This window comes from Pristis pectinata, chromosome 9 (genome assembly GCF_009764475.1).
Source record: "Pristis pectinata isolate sPriPec2 chromosome 9, sPriPec2.1.pri, whole genome shotgun sequence".
Lineage (NCBI taxonomy): Eukaryota > Metazoa > Chordata > Chondrichthyes > Rhinopristiformes > Pristidae > Pristis > Pristis pectinata.
Genome location: NC_067413.1, coordinates 11,621,632 through 11,642,227, shown reverse-complemented (window position 1 = coordinate 11,642,227; position 20,596 = coordinate 11,621,632). Strand labels below are relative to the sequence as shown.

At 43.8% G+C, this 20,596-nt stretch overlaps 1 protein-coding gene across 4 annotated transcripts in view; it reads left to right on the top strand.

Moving 5' to 3' along the window:
• The window catches only part of LOC127574711 (guanine nucleotide-binding protein G(s) subunit alpha), a 328,685-nt gene that overhangs the window by 78,494 nt on the left and 229,595 nt on the right, over window positions 1–20,596 (top strand). For 3 of the 4 annotated variants that reach the window (XM_052024002.1, XM_052024001.1, XM_052024004.1), the window contains 3 exons: window positions 14,963–15,035; window positions 15,446–15,500; window positions 15,656–15,775. In XM_052024002.1, the coding sequence (XP_051879962.1) occupies window positions 14,963–15,035; window positions 15,446–15,500; window positions 15,656–15,775 (248 nt within the window). Of the gene's footprint in view, window positions 1–13,570; window positions 13,730–14,962; window positions 15,036–15,445; window positions 15,501–15,655; window positions 15,776–20,596 lie in introns of those variants that run through there. The other variant, XM_052024003.1, reaches the window with a different exon arrangement.

Below are 20,596 nucleotides of genomic sequence, written 5' to 3'. Positions count from 1 at the left end.
AAATTACTTCTAGCCTGTGGTTGAGTGGTGGAACCGAGGTAGAATTAAAAATGGGATTAATGTAGGATTAGTGTAAATGGGTAGCTGATGATCAACACGGACTCGATGGGCTGAAGGGCCTGTTTCCATGCTATACCTCCCTATGACTGCACAACTAATCCAATTCAGAGGATTAAAACCCCTAGTCCAAATGGATTGGACGCACACATTTTAAAAGAATCTCAGGCAAAGATTATAGAGGCATTAATGCCTCTTACTTAGTGATTCATTAGGAAAAGTGATGGTGCTAGGGGAAGGGTAGAGAGCTGATGCAAGACCAGATTTAAAAAGGGGGGTCAGAACATATCCAGAGAATTATAGACAAATCGTCTTGTCAATTATAGACAAATCACTACCAAAGGAGATAATGGAAAAATATCTAGAAACAAGAAAAATAATAATGAATAGTTAACGTGATTTTCAAAAGGTAAGATTTTGCTTGACCAGCCTTTTTGATTTCTTTTGAAGTGGTATCAGACAGTGGTAATGCAGTAACTCACCTAGATTATTAAAATGCCTTCAATAAATACTCCAACAGTCCAATGAATAATGTCAGAGAATATGGTGACAAGTGGCAAGCAGCAGAAGGTGTTAGGATAAAGAGCTGAGAATAAGAGTACAGCTGCTCCCTGGGTTACAAACATCCGACCTCAAGTCAAGTCAAGTTTCGTATCAGGAGGTGAGGTACAGGTACAGTGAAAAATTTGCTCGCACCAATATCACAGGCACATAGGTTCGGACAACACACAGGATGTAAATTATAGAACATAGAACATAACAGCACAGTACAGGCCTTTCGGCCCACAATGTTGTGCTGACATTTTATCCTGCTCTAAGATCTATCTAACCCTTCCCTCCCACATAGCTCCCCATTTCTCTATCATTCATGTGTCTATCTAAGAGTCTCTTAAATGTCTGTAATGTATCTGCCCCCACAACCTCTGCAGACAGTGCATTCCACGCACCCACCACTCTCTGTGTAAAAAACTTACTCCTGACATCCCCCTTATACCTTCCTCCAATCATCTTAAAATTATGCCCCCTGGTGTTAGCCATTGTCGCCCCAGGAAAAAGTCTCTGACTGTCCAATCGATCTATGCCTCTTATCATCTTGTACACCTCTATCAAGTCACCTCTTATCCTCCTTCTCTCCAAAGAGAAAAGCCCTAGCTCACTCAACCTATCCTCATAAGACATGTTCTCCAATCCAGGCAGCATCCTGATAAATCTCTTCTGCACCCTCTCTAAAGCTTTGACATCCTTCCTATGAGGCGACCAGAACTGAACACAATACTCCAAGTGTGGTCTAACCAGAGTTCTATAGAGCTGCAACATCACCTCGCGGCTCTTGAACTCAAGACAGTGCACAAGACAGTGAAGAAAAAGACTCTGCAAAATGATATTAGTGCAAAAGAAAACACAATCATAGACAAGTCCGTGGTGGTGCAAGAGGTGGTCTGTAGTGTTCCGTTGCCGAGGTAGGGTGAGGGTTGTGCAGGTCGGTTCAAGAACCTGATGCATGAAGAAAGGAAGGAACCTGATGCATGAAGAAAGGAAGGAAACTGATGGATACCCCTACATAAGAATGAGGTTCCATTATATTATTACATTCAAAAGTCCAACATGTGTACGTACATTTGTTCCTACAAACAGCCGAACTAGTTCCCTCTCTCTCTCTACTTTTCGTCATTATTCTTTCTTACCAATTTTATGTGCTTTTGGTTTCATCCATTACAATACTGTGGAGATGTGGTTACCATATCGAATGATTTTTGTGTATTTTCCGACTTACAAACAAAATTGGTTTATGGATGTCCGTAAAAATGAAACCTATTCGTTGTCCGGACACAGCCTGTAATGTATGAGTGTTTGCAGTAGAAGAAGATGGATTACAGTATCCCAAAAGGATCAGCGCTAGGACCATCACTTTTCATAATTTACATTAACAATTTGGACTCTGGAATCGAAAACACAATTTCTAAATTTGCAGGTAATACTAAATTGGGGATAGTCAGCACTGTGGAGGATGATAACTTGCAGGAGGATGTTATTAAGCTTGCAGAATGGGCAAATATTGGGCAACACAGATAAATGTGAGGTTGTACATTTTGGTATGAAGATTCAGGAGGTCACAGTACTTGGACCATGCAAATGTAGGTGTGGTAGAGAAACAGTGATCTCAGAGTACACCAGTCACTAAGTGTTGAACCACAGGTCAGGAGACTGTAAAGAAAGCAAACCGGACACAGGGGTTTGTTTCTAGGTCAGAACTGAGAAGCAGTGGAATTATAGCATTCCTGTGCCAAACCTTGGTTAGACCACACTTAGTGGACTGAATACTGTTTTGGTCACCAAAGTATATAAAGGAAATAGAGGCTTAGGAGAGAGTGGAGATGATTTATAAAGACAATACTAGAAATGTGAGAGTATACATAACAGCAACAGATGAGAAAGCTGGATTGCTTTTCTCCCAAGAGGAGCCTGAGGGATGACTTCAGAGCGATCTTTAGATTTATGAAAGGTTTTAAGCAAGTTGATACATAGAGGGTATTTACTCTTGTGCGGAAGAGCATAACTAGAGGCCACCATTATAAGACAGTCACCAAGAAATCCAGTAGAGAATTAAGATGAAACATCTTTACCTAAAAAGTGGTGAGAATGTGAAACTCAGTACCAAAAGAAGTGGTTGAGGCAAATAGTACAGATGCATTTAAGGGATAGCTGCTCAGGTATGAGGGAGGTGGGAAAGAGGGTTAGGCTGATAGAATTAGCTGAAGAAGGATGGGAGGAGGCTTGAGTGAAGCATAAATGGTGGCATGGACTGGTTGGGCCAAGTGGGCTCTTTCTGTGCCCTATAGAACAGTACAGCACGGTACGGGCCCTTCAGCCCACGATTTTGTGCCGAACTGTATGAACACCTCCTCCATGATCATCTAACCCTTCCCTCCTGCACAGCCCATATCCCTCCAATTTTCTTACTTCCATGTGCTGATCTAAGAGCCTTTTTAAAGGTCCCTATTGTATCTGCCTCTTCAACCACCCCCGGCAGTGCATTCCAGGCACCCACCACTCTCTGTGTGAAGAACCTACCTCTGACATCTCCCCTGAACATTCCTCCTCTGACCTTAAATGGATGTCTTCTGGTATTGGCCATTGCCGCCCTGGGGAAAAGGTGCTGGCTGTCCACTCTATCTATGCCTCATAATCCTATACACCTCTATCAAGTCGACGCTCGTCCTGCGTCGCTCCAAAGAGAAAAGCCCTAGCTCGCTCAGTCTTTCCTCACAAGGCACAGTAGTGTAGCGGTTAGCATAATGCTTTACAGCGCCAGCGACCCAGGTTCAAATCCGGCCACTGTTTGTCAGGAGTTTGTTTGTTCTCCCCGTCACTGCGTGGGTTTCCTCCGGGTGCTCTGGTTTCCTCCCACATTCCAAAGACGTACGGGTTAGGAAGTTGTGGGCGTGCTATGTTGGCACCAGAAGTATGGTGACACTTGCGGGCTGCCCCCAGAACACTACGCAAAAAGATGTATTTCACTGTGTGTTTCAATGTACATGTGACTAATAAAGATACCTTATCTTATGTCTTCTAATCCAGGCAGCATCCTGAAAAATCTCCTCTGCACCCTCTCTAAAGCTTCCACATCCTTCCTATAATGAGGTGAACAGAACTGAACACAATACTCTCAGTGTGGTCTAACCAGAGTTTTATGGAGCTGCAACATTACCTCACAGCTCTTAAACTCAATCCCCCAATTAATGAAGGCCAACATACCATACACCTTCTTAACCGCCCTATCGACTTGCACAGCAACTTTGAGGGATCTATGGACTTGGACCCCCTGATCCCTCTGTTCCTGCACACTGCTAAGAACCCTGCCATTAACCTTGTACTTCGCCTTCACGTCCATTCTTCCAAAGTGTATCACTTCACACTTTTCTCGATTGAACTCCATCTGTCACTTCTTTGCTCAACTCTGCATCCTGTCTACGTCCTGTTGTAACCTACAACAACCTTCTACACTGTTCACAACCCCTTCGACCTTTGTGTCATCCGCAAACTTATTAACCCATCCCTCCACTTCCTCATCCAAGTCATTTATAAAACTCACAAAGAGTAGGGATCCTAGAACAGATCCCTGCAGAACACCACTAGTCACCGACCTCCAGGCAAAATACTCTCCATCTACTACAAACCTCTGCCTTCTATAGGCAAGCCAATTCCAAATCCATGCAGCCAAGTCTCCATGGATCCCCTGCCTCATGATTTTCTGGATGAGGCTACCACGGGGAACCTTGTCAAATGCTTTACTAAAGTCCATATACACCACGTCCACAGCTGTACCTTCATCTATTTGTTTTGTCACCTCCTCAAAAAACTCAATTAGGCTCGTGAGGCACGTCCTGCCCCTCACAAAGCCATACTGACTATCCCTAATAAGACTATGCTTCTCCAAATCCTCCTAAATCCTGTCCCTAAGAATCCTCTCCTATAGCTTGCCCACTACTAACATAAGACTCACTGGTCTGTAATTCCCAGGATTATCCCTATTACCTTTCTTGAACAAGGGAACAACAATAGCCATCCTCCAATCCTCTGGTACCACTCCTGTAGCCAGGGAGGATGCAAATATCATCGTCAATGCCCCTGCAATCTCTTCCCTTGTCTCCCATCGTAACCCGGGGTATATCCCATCCGGTCCTGGGGACTTATCTATCTTAATGTTTTTTCAGAAGCTCCAACACTGCCTCTTTCTTAACCTCAACATGCTCCAGCACATTAGCCTATTCTACATTATCTCACATTCATCAAATTCACTCTCCCTAGTGAACACTGAAGCAAAGTATTCATTAAGGACCTCTCCTACCTCCTCCGCCTCCAGGCACATGTTTCCCCCTTTATCCCTGAGGGGTTCTACCCTCACTCCAGTCATCCTCCTGTTCCTCACGTATGTGTAGAATGCCTTGGAGTTTTCCTTAATTCTACTTGCCAAGGCCTTCTCTTCTCCCCTTCTAGCTCTCCTAAGTCCCTTCTTAAGTTCCTTCCTGGCTACCTTATAATTCTCAAGAGCCCAGCCTGATTTTTGTTTTCTAAAGCTTGCTTCTTTCTTCCTCTTGACTAAATATTTCACCTCTCTTGTCAATAGTGGTTCCTTCACCCTACCATCCTTTCCCTGTCTCCGTGGGACAAACCTATCCAGAACCCCATGCAAGTGTTCCCTAAACAGCCTCCCCATTTCTTCTGTGCATTTCCCTGAGAACATCTGCTCCCAGTTTATGCCCCCAAGATCCTGCCTAATACTGTTGTAATTAGCCCTCCCCCAATTAAATACTTTGCCATATTGTCTGCTCCTATTCCTGTCCATGGCTATGTGAAAGGTCAGTGAGTTGTGGTCACTAGCTCCGAAATGCTCGCCCACTGAGAGATCTGTCACCTGACCAGGTTCATTGCCTAGTACTAGATCCAGTATGGCCTCTCCTCTAGTCGGCCTGTCCACAGACTGCGTCAGGAATCCTTCCTGGACAAACCTAACAAACGCTGCCCCATCCAAACCTTTTGCACTAAGGAGGTGCCAATCGATATTAGGGAAGTTGAAGTCTCCCATGATGACAACCCTGTTATTTTTGCACCTTTCCAAAATCTGCCCACTTATCTGCTCCTCAGTGTCCTGGTGGCTATCGGGGGGGGGGGGGGGGGTGTCTGTAGAATACACCCAATAGAGTGATCGTTCCCTTCCTTTTTCTGACTTCCACCCACACTGACTCAGTGGACGATCCCTGCATGACGTCCTCCCTTTCTACAGCTGTGATACTATCCCTGATTAGCAAAGCCACTCCCCACCTCTCTTACCTCCTTCCTTATCCCTTTTGAAACATCTAAACCCTGGAATATAAAGCAGCCACTCCTGCCCTTGTGACAGCCAAATCTCTGTAATAGCCACAACATCGTAATTCCACGTACTAACTCATGCTCTGAGTTCATCACCCTTATTCTTAATACTTCTTGCATTAAAATAAACACATTTCAACCCGTCCAACTGACTGTGTTTATGACCTATCCACAGTCTATCCTTCCTCGCAGTCTCTCTGCATAATGCATCTACCTTTACACCAACTGCTCCATCATCTGACTTAACACTCTGGTTCCCATCCCCCTGCCAACCTAGTTTAAACCCTCCCCAAGAGCTCTAGCAAACCTCCCCACAAGGATGTTGGTCCCTCTCCAGATCAGGTGTAATCTGTCCCTTTTGTACAGGTTATACCTTCCCCTGAAGAGATCCCAGTGATCCACAAATCTGAAACCCTGCCCCCTGCATCAACTCTTCAGCCATGCATTCGTCTGCCGTATCTTCCTATTCTTACCCTCACTGGCACATGGCACAGGCAGCAGTCCAGAGATTACCACCCTTGAGGTCCTGCTTTTCGGCTTCCTTCCAAATTCCCTATATTCCATCTTCAGGACCTCATTCCTTTTCCTATCTATGTCGTTGGTACCAATGTGGCTGCTCTCCCTCCCCCTTAAGAATGCTGTAGACTTGATCCAAGACATCTCTGACCCTGCCACCTGGGAAGCAACGTACCATCCGGGAGTCTCGTTCTCGTCCACAGAATCTCCTATCTGTTCCCCTAACCAACGAATCCCCTATCACTATTACATTCCCCTTCTCCCCCCTTCCCTTCTGAGCCTCAGTGCCAGAGACCTGGCCGCTGTGGCTTTCCCCTGGTAGGTCGCTCCCCCCCCCCAACAGTATCCAAAACGATCTACTTGTTATTGAGGGGAACGGCCACAGGGGTACCCTGCACTGACTGCCTGTTCCCTTTCCCTCCCCTGATGGTCACCTAGTTACCTGCATCCTGAAACCTAGGTGTAACTGCCTCCTGGTAAATCCTATCTCTCATCTCCTCGGTTTCCCCAAATGATCTGGAGTTCCTCCAGCTCCAGTTCCCTAACACGGTCTGTAAGGAGCTGCAGCCGGAAGCACTTCTCACAGGTGTAGTCATCAGGGACACTGGGGGTCTCCCTGACTTCCCACATCCTGCAAGAGGAGCAAACCACTGCCCTGCCTGATATTCCCAGTGCTCTAAACTGTGCCGTAAGGAAAAAAAGACACCTTACCTGAGCCTCACCTTAGCCTTCGCTCACTTACTCCACCTCTTCACGCCGAAGCCTCTTGAGCCAAAGCCTCAAGTCCCACTCTTACACTGAGCCACTCACACAATGGCCGCTCCTTAATGGCCGCTCTGCTTGAGCTTACCTTCTTTCTATTGGCTAATATTGCTGCCCAGTTAGCTGAGCAACAAGACGTGCTCTGATCTACTTCCCACTCTCATTCTCGCCTGTCTTGCTATTGGTATTGGTGTTGGTTTATTATTGTCACTTGTACTGAGGTACAGTGAAAAACTGGTCTTGCAGACCGATCGTACAGGTCAATTCATTACACAGTGCAGTTACAATGAGTTAGTACAGAGTGCATTGAGGTAGAACAGGTAAAAACAATAACAGTACAGAGTAAAATGTCACAGCTACAGAGGAAGTGCAGTGCAATAAGGTGCAAGGTCACAACAAGGTAGATCGTGAGGTCATAGTCCATCTCATCATATAAGGGAACCATTCAATGGTCTTATCTTAGTGGGGTAGAAGCTGTCCTTAAGTCTGGTTGTATGTGCCCTCAGGCTCCTGTATCTTCTACCTGATGGAAGATGAGAGAAGAGAGAATGACCCAGGTGGGTGGGGTCTTTGATTATGTTGGCTGCTTCACCAAGACAGCGACTTACCATCTAACTTGGGAACACCAAAGACCATGATCACCAGCAGATTTCCTGATGTAAATTGTACTTCAAAAAATGATGTAAATCCTACTGTAAAACAAGTTCAAATTTTATTACTACAGAATGCAACATAACAGTATCAATATAATGATAATACATGGTAATGTGGTCTGATGAGTGATTAAAAAAATAATTATACAGATATATATGGAACATAGAAGAGTACAGCACAGTATAGGCCCTTCGGCCCATGATGTTGTGCCGACCTACATAAATCTGCTCCACAATCAACCTAACCCTTCCCTCCTACACAGCCCATAACCCTCCATTTTTCTTACATCTATATGCCTAAGTCTTTTAAATGTCCCTATTGTATCAGACCCTACCATCACTCCTGGCTGTGCATTCCAGGCACCCACCACTCTCTGTGTAAAAAAACCTACCTCTGACATATCCCCTAAACTTTCCTCCACACACATTAAACTGATGTCCTCTGGTATTGGCCATTGCCACACTGGGAAAAAGGTGCTGGCTGTCCACTCTGTCTGTGCCTCTCATAATCTTATACACCTCTATCAAGTCGCCTCTCATCGTCCGTTGCTCCAAAGAGAAAAGCCCTAGCTCTCTCAACCTTTCCTCACAAGATATGTTCTCTAATCCAGGCAGCATCCTGAAAAATCTCCTCTGCACCCTCTCTAAAGCTTCCACATCTTTCCTATAATGAGGCAACCAGAACTGAACTCTGGTCTAACCAGAGTTTTATAGAGCTGCAACATTATGTCATGGCTCTTGAACTCAATCCCTCGACTAATGAAGGCCAGCACACCATATGCCTTCTTTACCACCCTATCAACTTGCGTGGCAACTTTGAGGGATCTATAGACTTGGACCTCAAGATCCCTCTGTTCTTCCACACTGCTGAGAATCCTGCCATTAACTGTGTACTCCACCTTCAAGTTCAACCTTCCAAAGTGTATCACTTCACTCTTTTCCGGATTGAACTCCATCTGCCTAATTCTGCATCCTGTCTATATGCAGCTGTAACCTACGACAACCTACTGCACTATCCACAACACCTCTGACCTTTGTGTCATCTGCAACGATGCATAAGAAAAGAACTGTGAATAATGCAAAGTTCACCAGAATGTTGCCTAGGATGGAGCATTTCAGCTATGAGGAGAGACTTGACTGGCTGGGTGGAGAAAGCTGAGGTGGAACATGATTGAAGTATACAGAATCATCAGGGACATGGATAGGGTAGAGAGTGAGAAATTTCTCCCCTCAGCAGAGATGTCTATAACCATAGGACATAAGTTTAAGATAAGGGGTGGGATAATTAGAGGGGATTTGAGGAAGAATTCCTTCCTGCAGAGGGTGGCTGGGATCTGCCCGAGGGGAGATGAAGATCAAGTCCCTTACTACATCTAAGAAGTGTTTAGATGATTGCTTGAAACACCAAGGCAATAGAAGGCCATGGGCAGAATGTGGATTAGTATGGAAGTGTACCATTTCAGTGGTCTATGATTTTATGAGAAGGATACTGTTACTTGGATGGTATGCACTTAATACAACAGTAGGAACTTGTTACCATAAAAGATGTATTTATTGCAATGACAAGAGACTGTTACCAGGGTGCATGTGTTCAACACAAAATCAGGAGACAGTTTGGTGGGGAAATTGCATTTTGGGGGCAAAAAGTAGGCGTTTGTGATTGGGATGAGGGTATTTAATGTAACAGTAGGACGTGTGTGAGGGCTGATGTAACAGTAGGACGTGTGTGAGGGCTGGTGCACAAGGGATGTTCAAGATGTGCAAGTTGCTGAGGAGGGTGTAATGATTCAAAGAAGCAGCTTCAGTTCCATGGGTGGGTGAATTTCTGAAAGTGCAGGGACACTGAGCAGGCTGTGATTGATGGGTTGGAGAGCAGAGAGAAGGCTCCCAAATTGTACGAGTTAACAAGCAGAGGCCTCTCATTGGCAGGTGCACTTATCAGCTAAAGCTGTCTGCAGACATTCTCCATTTACCAAATGGAATCATTCTCTAACTGAAGAAGTGGAAGGGATGTGCTGGATGGGTATACTGGTACACACTATATGCACTCGTGTGTTATAATGTATGTACATATACATATATTTCATATACATATGGGTACATTGAATATAACGGTTGAATACTGTATAGGTGGCATGCAAAACAGTTTTTCACTTTACCTCGGTACATGTGACAGTAATAGACGAATTTACCAATATGATATATCAGTACATGAATATACAAAGACACATGTGCATACACACATGTGCATGTGTCTGAATATACTCAGACACATCTACATGCATCAGCAACAAACAGTCTGCTGGAGGAACTCAGTGGGCCGAGCAGCATCTGCGGGAGGAAAGGAATTGTCGACGTTTCAGGTTGAAACCCTGCATCAGGACCTCAGATTCCAGCATCTGCAGTCTCTTGTGTCTGCATCTATATGCATGTTCTTTGGTAGTCCCTTGGGATTGCGAATGACTTGCTAACCCTTCAGTAATGTGGGTTTTGAGGTGGCTGATAAGACCAACATGTGAACCCAGACTTTTCCACAGCTGCAGGACGTGTTGTAACAAGGTGGGTGGGTAACTTGTGAAGCCGTGTGCCTACACAGGGCTTCTGTTTGTCCCTGATACACAGATATGAGGTTCCCAATACCATCCCGAAGGCTCCCTCTCCACCTTGACCAGGGATCCCTGGGAGTCGGTGGGGACACTACATTCCTTCAAGCAGGCTCAAGCACAGGCTCAAGTCCCTTCCTCCGTCCATCTGCTAACCTCTTTTACAAGATCACAAGACAAAGGAGCAGAAGTAGGCCATTCGGCCCATCGAGCCTGCTCCGCCACTTCACCATGAGCTAAACTATTCTCCCATCTAGCCCCAATTCCTGGCCTTTTCCCCATATCCCTTGATACCTTGACCAATTAGATACCTATCAATCTCCTCCTTAAACACCCCCAATGATCGGGCCTCCACGGCTGTATGTGGCAACGAATTCCATAAATCCATGACTCTCTGGCTAAAGAAAATTCTCCTCATCTCTGTTCTAAATGGGCACCCTCTTAATTCTAAGACTGTGCCCTCTTGTCCTGGACTCACCCACTAAGGGAAACAGCTTAGCCACATCTACTCTGTCCAGTCCTTTCAACATTCGAAATGTTTCTATGAGGTCCCCTCTCATTCTTCTGTACTGCAATGAGTACAGCCCAAGAGCCGACAAACGCTCCTCGTATGTAAGCCCTTTCATTCCGGGAATCATCCTTGTAAATATTCTCTGCAAATCTTTCCCATGACAGAGCCCAGAAATGGGTGTCGGGAGTGTGGTGTCATCAACAGGACTTGCCCAACGGAGCTGACTTGAGTACAAATAGGGCCTTAATGCTGGAGGTGTCAGCCAGAGAGAAGACATGGACATAGATTTCCTTGTCCTTCCAGTGCATCTGGAGCATTCTGTGGGGACAGCATCAGTTCCTTGAGGTGCCTGTTGTAGGTCTCAGAGGTACATAGGAGGGCAGGGACCATAAGATGCAGGAGCAGAATTAGGCCATTCGGCCCATTCAGTCTGCTCCGCCATTCAATCATGGCTGATTTTGTTTTCTCAATCCCATTCTCCCGTCTTCTCCCCGTAACCCTTAACCCCTCCCTTACCAATCAAGAACCTATCAATCTCTGCCTTAAATACACACAGTGACTTGGCCTCCACAGCCCTCTGTGGCAACGAATTCCACAGATTCACCACCCTCTGGCTGAAGAAATTTCTCCTCATCTCTGTTCTGAAGGAACGTCCCTTTATCCTGAGGTGTACCCTCGGATCCTAGACTCTCCTACTGATGGAAACACCCTCTCCATGTCCACTCTATCCAGGCCTTTCAATATTGGGTAGGTTTCAATGAGATCCCCCTTTCTGTATTCCATCGAGTACAGGCCCGGAGATGTCAAACACTCCTCATACATGAAGCCTTTCATTCCCAAGATCATTCTTGTGAACCTTTTCTGGACCCTCTCCAAGGCCAGCTCATCTTTCCTTAGATACAGGGCCCAAAACTGCTCACAATATTCACACTTGGTCACTGCTACCCAGTAGCTCATGAGCCTAGCCCATGAGTCTGAGGTCTTGATCTTCAAACGACCTTTGACCAAAGCCTGTACCAGTGCATTGGTGTCTGTAGTGAAATACGAGTCAAATTGAGTTTCTTGTCATGTGCACAAGTGCGGTGAGGTACCGATGCAATGAAAAACTTGCTTGCAGCAGCATCACAGGCACATACAACATACAAATTATAAATTATACACAAAATTATATCATACAGTGGAAAAAAATATTGTGCAAAAGTGAGATCTTAGTGCAAAAAAACAAAACAAAGACACAATCGGAGACAAGTCCATGTTAGAATCATAGAACAGTACAGCACAATACAAGCCCTTCGGCCCACAATGTTGTGCCGACCTTTAGATCAGATCAGATCAGATATCTTTATTAGTCACATGTACATCGAAACACACAGTGAAATGCATCTTTTTTTTGCATAGTGTGTTCTGGGGGCAGTCTGCAAGTGTCGCCACGCTTCCAGCGCCAACATAGCATGCCTCGCCTTAGACTATCTAACCCCTTCCTACCACATATCCCTCTATTTTAAATTCCTCCATATGCTTATCTAGCAATCTCTTGAATTTGACCAATGTACCTATAGAATCATAGAATAAGAGGTGGTCTGTAGTGTTCCATGGCTGAGATGGGGTTAGGGTTGTGCAGGTTGGTCCAAGGACCTGATAGTTGTATGTGTGTGTACACGCATACACATGTGCATATTTAAAGATACACACATACATGTAATTACACATGCACACACTTGTATGGATGGGAAAGGTTTAGAGAGATAAGGGCCAATTGTGGGCAAATGGGATTAGTTTAGCTGGGCATTTTGGTCAGGATGGACCAGTTGGGCCGAAGGGCCTGTTTCCGTGCATATACACACATGCATATGTGCATATTCTGTGCATATACACAAATGCGCTATACATATGTGCAATTTCTTACAATGTGAAGACATTAATTTAGTTTGCCCAAGTTAGTGGGTGCGGGACGGGGGAGGGGGTGCGGAATAGTTTTTGATTTTTTAAAATGTCTCTGCGGCTTTAAATGTGCACTTTCTGGTTTTATTTTTGGCGGGGGGCCTCCGTGCCGGACCCTCCGACGGCCCGCAGCTCCCCGTCTGGGATCGCGGGAGCGCTCCCGCGCAGGCGGAGTCTGCTTGTTCGCCCCCGGCTCGGCTCCCTTGCAGTGTGCGTGCACACGCTCGGGTATATTTATAGATTGTCTTAAAAAAAATCTATCTGCACATTATCTACAGCGACTTCTGGCTGGATTACTTCAATCTATCTCTGCCTCCATTCCCGTTGCATTATTATTCTGCTTTCAGGGGGAGGTTGTAAGCGTTTGTTTAAATTGGTATTTTATGCATTTTTAAAAAATATCGAGGGGGAGGCGTTTGTGACGGGTAACTTGTTCTCTTCTCCCCTCCCTGCCATTGCACAGAGGGAGGGAGAGAGAGAGAGAGCGAGCGAGCAAGCAAGTAAGCAAGCCCAGAGGGCGCGCTCCCTGCTTGTGCATCAGTGGGAATTTTGTATCCAAACCCATCTACAGAGGGGAGGAGGACAGAGAAAGAGAGAGAGAGGGGTGGGGAGAGAGAGAGCGGGGAGGGGGGTACAAGAGAGGGAGAAGAGCCCGAGGAGGAGGGCAGAGCTAGCCATGGGTTGTTTGGGCAACAGCAAGACCGAGGATCAGCGACACGACGAGAAAGCCCAGCGAGAAGCCAACAAAAAAATCGAGAAGCAGTTGCAGAAAGACAGGCAGACGTATAAAGCGACACACCGGCTCCTTCTGCTGGGTAAGCGCCGTGGAGCGGTCGCTCTTGCAACATCATGTTACAATGGAGCGCTCCTCGATGTACCGTCTTAAATTGCAACATCAGTGCAGTGCTCGGCGGATCTGTATATTGCAATATAATGCCGATGGAGTGCACTTTGATATATCTTTACACCCCAGCCGTGTGAGTGGAGGGCTCCTCAATATATCTTTACATGAACACATAGTCTCAATGGAGTGCTCCACGATTACCGATTTGTATTTCAAAATCGTGTTACGGTGGACGGTTTGATGTTTCGCTTTTCTTGCAATATGATGTCAATGGAGTGCTCTTCGAATATCGTATTGCAACATCATCTTTATATTGTAACATAATGTCAGTGGAATGCTCTCAGTCATCTTAGGTTGTAAAATAATGTCAATGAAATGCGCCTCGCTGTATCTGTATTGCAACATATGTATCCAAAGATATCACTGCTCTATGTATCTTTCTAATCACAACAATGAAGTGCAGCTTGATACAAATATTGCAATATATCAGTGGAGAGCACCTTGGGGTATACTTATATTGCAACATACTGTCTGTAGATAGTTCAATGTGTCTTTATTTTGCAACAATGTGAATGGCTTGCTCCCTGTAACGTATTTTGCAACATAGTACCAGTGGAGGATACCTTGATGTATATGTTTGCAACAAAATATGAATGGAGTGCTTTCTGTTTCTTTATATTGCAATGTAATGTGAATGGACCTCTTAAAACATTGGCATATCGCAATATTATGAAAATGCTGTGCTTGATATATGTTTAATATTACAATCTGTCAATGGAGTGCAACTTGACTTATCTGTGTTACAACACTGTGTCTATGTACTGCTACTCAGTATATTGTCTAATATAGCAATATTGTGCCAACAGAGCTCTTTTCTCTGCATCATCATATTGCAACTTGATGCCATTGGTGAGCCCCACACTCCATTATCTTGTGTTGTAATGTCACTGGAGCCCTCCTCTCTATCAGCTCAGAAGATAATGCAAGATGGAGGCATGATGGTGTTAATTCCAATAGGGAATGCAGGAATACACAGGCAGTGCATATGGATATGAATTCAAGTGTTTATGTGTGCATACATATGGTTATACATGTATGTATTATTTTTCTCTCTTACACACGCACACGCGCACCCACAGTAGTAAGGTGGTTATTGTATTGATAATTGTACTTTTTTATTTGTTTGGATCTGATTCTTTTTCAGGGGCTGGTGAATCTGGAAAAAGTACAATTGTCAAGCAAATGCGAATCTTGCATGTCAATGGATTTAATGCTGAGTAAGTACTGTGTGTCGCATGCTATGGTTATGGTTGAAAGTGAAGTTACATGAGGGTGTGGTGGTGAAAAGGCTGGATATGGTTGTGGGGGAATGGTTGTTCATATAGACGGGTTGGTCTGTGTGCTCCCATAGAGGAGTTGGGAGAGTTTTTGAGAACATTGGTGAGCTGTTTTGCAAGTAGTTTTGTCTTGTATTGATACTGCAGCAACATTTGGGACACCTTGGGAATAGCAACAACATGGTGACAACTTACCCTCTCCCCATGTTTATATGTCACTGTAAATTAATGTGCTTTGCTTCTACGACTGTGATAGATCCCTTGTTGCTCAATTTATCTTAATCATGAGCTGAATGGAAAGGTATATTTGCATTGAATAAATCAAGTCATTCCTGTTCATTTTAATACAGAGAGAAGAAGATGAAAGTGCAAGATATTAGGAAAAATATTAAAGATGCCATCGTGGTAAGTCTTATAGTTTACTTGCTCATTCTAAAGACAAAAACACACTGATGTGACTGAGCAGGCCTTTTGATTTTTGCATTGAAACACAAATCCAGCTTCGTCACTTAAATAAACCCTCAGATTAATGTCCGTAACTGTTTCCTATCCATTTTTAGACAATAGTCTCAGCGATGAGCACTTTAATACCACCAGTCCAGTTAGCCAACCCTGAGCACCAGGTTCGATTGGATTATATTAAGAGTATCGCGCTTCTTTCAGACTTTGAATACACGCAGGTAAGAATCATTTACCTTTTAAAGACTAATTGTTGGAATTGCTCTTTCAGATGTTGTTTTTAGCATGTTTGGCGATCTTCCTTGCTTTTTGGCTTTCTCCCTGACCTCAGATGATAATGAGAAATAATAATGAAAATGCTGGGAAGTGTTGAAGTCTCTCAGTTAGTTCTTGCATTTTGTTCTTGACCAATACTGTTCGCTGTGGAACATGAAAAAATTAATATGAAGTTGGTCATTGTGTCATTGAAGTCAGAGTTCTGAGGAAGCATGCAAAAATATATTGTGGTTGAATGCATGGTTCATTCTGTTACACAGTAGGCTGCTGTGATCATGTGCAACTGCTGATTATCCTGATTAGAAAGACTTGACAACAGCAAAAAGTTTGTTAGCTCTACCATCCGTCTCCTGTAGGACCTAGCAGATACTGTTGTAGCCTGTCTGACTAACCTATTAAGAATTGTGATGATATTCCAGTGTTACTGCCGTGGGAGTTCCTGATCTACAGTAACTTATGATTAAATTTCAGTATTAATGCCCCAATTATTAATCATCAGAGCAGCTTGTATCATTGATGTTGGTGGACAGATGCCACAAAACTGAAGGGGTATCCTGTACTGTTTTCTTGTAGTGAAATTCAGATGATTGTTATTAAGTGTTTTGCTTGTTTGTAACATTACAAGTATATCATAATTTATAGTAGTCCATTACTTTGCTAGGAGAATGTGCTGAATAGTTTTGTTGGAAGAAATAGCAAATGCAGTGAAAATTTTAAACGGAAAATATTAATGGAGGAAATGTTTCATTGGTTAGCCACTGTCTTGGATTTTTTTTATTAGTGTTGAGTTTATTCTGAGTTTTTGATAAAGATGCCCCTCTGTCTTGAGTATCCTGAGTAAAAACACCTGGAAACACTGTGAAATATGTCTTTCTAAAAAAAAGACATAGAATTGTACAAAATAGATCTTTGTGCAGTCATATTTTCTTAAAAAATATTGTGATGAAGTTTAAGAACAGACCCTATGGTTAATTGGGTTTGGACAATCTTCTGGTGTGATTATTTAATTCTGAATTTTGCTCAGGTTAGTCACGTTATTTGATGGAAAACACTGACATTTCTGGCAAAAAAAATTTTTCCAGAATCTGCAACCTGCTTATTGTATGATTATTTAAGTGATAGTTTACAAAATTGTTCCAAAGAACCTTTTTATTCTCTAATGGTAAAGACTTTCATTGTTCCACTGATGGCATATCTCCAACTTTCATGAGATGCAGATTTGCCAGGTGACATCCTAGTTGTCTTGTATTCTGTAGATAGGTGGCAATGATATGAATTGTGTTGAAGGCAAATTAGTTTGGTTCTGTTACTTCATGGATTTCTATTATTCGGATGTCAGATTCTTGAATTTACTTCCTAAAGCATCTGCCTCCCTACCCTTTAAGAGACTAAATTGAAATCTAATTCTTGGGTCAAGACATTCTATTAGTTCTTTTTGTGGCCCAGGTTGTGTTAATGCTCTACTGAGTGCCTGGGGTCATTTTACTACATCAAGGATGCTATATAAATGTGAGTTGTTGCTCTGAAACCTTTTTATCAAAACATCATGAAGATGTAAAAGCACTCATTCTGATTACTGTAATTTCCTTGTGTGTGAGCTACTGAAATGTTATTACATTATCTTTTGCTTTACTGGCAAATCATAGAATTGTTACTGTGCAGAGAGAGGCCATTTGACTCATTGTGTCCTTGCAGCTCTTCATGGAGCAGTCCAGACAGTGGTTCTGAAAATTACTTCTAGTGTGTAGATTGGTGGTAGAAGAATTATGGTGGTGTTGATGGGCCTGTGAGTGAGAACAGGTTACAGGGAATAAGTCAAAGTCAAGTTTATTGTCATGTGCACAAGTACATGTATGCATAGGTGCAATGAAAAACTTACTTGCAGCAACATCACAGGCATAGTATTATACAAGCAGCGTTCACAAGAAAAACATAACCATTAATTTTATACATTTTTTACAAGAAAGAACACAATTAGAACAAAAAAAAATGAAGTCCGTATTTTAGTGCAGAGGGTCATAGTGTCGTCTGGGATAGTTCCCCAAAGATTGACGACTCATCCGGGATAGTTCCCCAGATTGACGATTCGTCCGGGATAGTTCCCCAAAGATTGACGAGGGTGGTCTGAAGTTGAACTCCAGACTGGCACTAGAGGTCTGAGTTTGAACAAATTGGGGTCTTAGTGGACGACTGATTGTGGTCGGTCTGATAAAATTGTTTTTGATTGGCTTGCAGTGACTAGGGTTGTATCGGTTGGTTCACGAACCGAATGGTTGAAGGGAAGTGGCTGTTCTTGAACCTGGTGGGAGAATGGGATTGCGCTGAGAGACAGCACAAACCCAATGGGCTAAATGGTCTCCTTTATTGTCATGAATAAATGGACTGTAAAGAGTTAACCAATGAAAATCAAAACAAAAATGCTGGAAATCTGAAAATAAAACATCAAAAGCTGGAAGCACAGCATGTCAGGTAGAATCCACGAAGAGAGAAACAAAGGTAATGTTTCAGGTTGATGACAATTCATCAGAACTGAGAAGGAGACGGAGAAGTTGGTATGAAGCTGTGGCGAGGAGCAGGAAGCAATGGATAGGACAAGGGGAATATCTCTGATAGGGTGAGGCCAGGGTTGTCCTGAGGATAAGCTGTCAACAAGGTCATCTGGCCAATGAGTTATTTGGGGGCAGTTTGGGAAGGGAGAACGTCATCCTTTGTTCATAAAAGCTGTGAAATAGGGCAGTCAGAGAGTAAAGCTGAGTCAATATCACATGTGAAGGAACTGGCCTGTTCTGATACTGACTGAAAAAAGGATCAGAATCAGGTTTATTATCACTGATACTTCGTGAAATTTGTTGTTTTGCGGCAGCAGTACAGTGCAAGATATAAAAATTACTGTAAGTTACGAAAAAACAGCTGTAGGGCCATGATGAAGTAGATTGAGAGATGAAGAGTTCATCTTCAGCGTATTAGAGTTCAGTTCAAGAGTATTAATAGGAATGCCATCCAAACGTCCAGAAAACCTGACTGTCTAGCACTACCAAAGCAGCCGGATTACTGACCGGATTAATGGAATTTTACTGCATTGCTCTGCTAAGGATGTTAAAGACTGAGCACTACCCTCACCACCCTTAATAAATCAACACGAAACCTCAAGTTGTCAGACAAAGTGCAATAAAAGACTCTTCTAACAAACACTTTCTGCCCATTATAATGTCCCATGCAAAATAAGATAAGACTTCTTTATTAGTCACATGTACATCCAAACACACAGTGAAATGCATCTTTTTGCGTAGTGTTCTGGGGGCAGCCCGCAAGTGTCACCACGCTTCTGGCGCCAACATAGCATGCTCACAACTTCCTAACCCGTACGTCTTTTGGAATGTGAGAGGAAACTGGAGCACCCGGAGGGAACTCACACAGACACAGGGAGAACGTACAAACTCCTTACACACAGCGGCCAGAATTGAACCCGGGACACTGGCCCGGTAATAACGTTGCGCTAACCGTTACACTACCGTGCCTGCCCTGTCAAGCCAAAATTTTAAAACTTCAGTGTCATAATGGAATCAGAATCAGGTTTATTATATTGACATATGTCGTGAAATTTGTTGTTTTACAGCCGCAGTACAGTGCAAGACACAAAAATTACTACAAGTTACTGAAAAATAAATAGTGCAGAATAGGAATAAAGGGTCGATGGACTGTTCAGAAATCTGATGGCAGAGGGAAAGAAGCTGTTCTTGAAACATTGAGTGTGGGTCTTCAGGCTCCTGTACCACCTCCTTGATGGTAGTAATGAGAAGTAGGCATGTCCTGGATGGTGAGGGTGCTTAATGATAGCTATTGGTATTGGTTTATTATTGTCACTTATACCGAGGTACAGTGAAAAGCTTGTCTTACAGACCGATTGTGCAGGTCAATTCATTACACAGTGCAGTTACGTTGAGTTAGTACAGAGTGCATTGATGTAGTACAGGTAAAAATAATAACAGTACAGAGTAAAGTGTCACAGCTACTGAGAAAGTGCAGTGCAATAAGGTGCAAGGTCACAACAAGGTAGATCATGAGGTCAGAGTCCATCTCATTGTATAAGGGAACCGTTCAGTAGTCTTATCACAGTGGGGTAGAAGCTGTCCTTAAGTCTGGTGGTACGTGCCCTCAAGCTCCTGTATCTTCTACCCAATGGAAGAGGAGAGAAGAGAGAATGTCCCGGGTGGGTGGGGTCTTTGATTATGCTGGCTGCTTCACCAAGACAGCGAGAGGTAAGGACAGAGTCCAAGAAGGGGAGGCTGGTGTCCGTGATGTGCTGGGCTGTGTCCACAACTCTCTGCAGCTTCTTGCGGTCCTGGGCAAAGCAGTTGCCGTACCAAGCCGTGATACATCCAGATAGGATGCTTTCTATGGTGCATCAGTAAAAGTTGGTGAGATTCAAAGGGGACAAACCAAATTTCTTTAGCCTCCTGAGGAAGTAGAGGCGCTGGTGAGCTTTCTTGGCCGTGGCATCTACGTGATTTGACCAGGACAGGCTGTTGATGATGTTCACTCCCAGGAACTCTCAACCCTTTCGACCTCAGCACCATTGATGTAGACAGGTGCATGTACACTGCCCCCTTTCCTGAAGTCAATGACCAACTCTTTTGTTGACATTGAGCAGAAAATAGTCAATAGTCTTATCACAATGGAGTAGAAGCTGTCCTTAAGTCTGGTGGTACGTGCCCTCAGGCTCCTGTATCTTCTACCCAATGGAAGAGGAGAGAAGAGAGAATGTC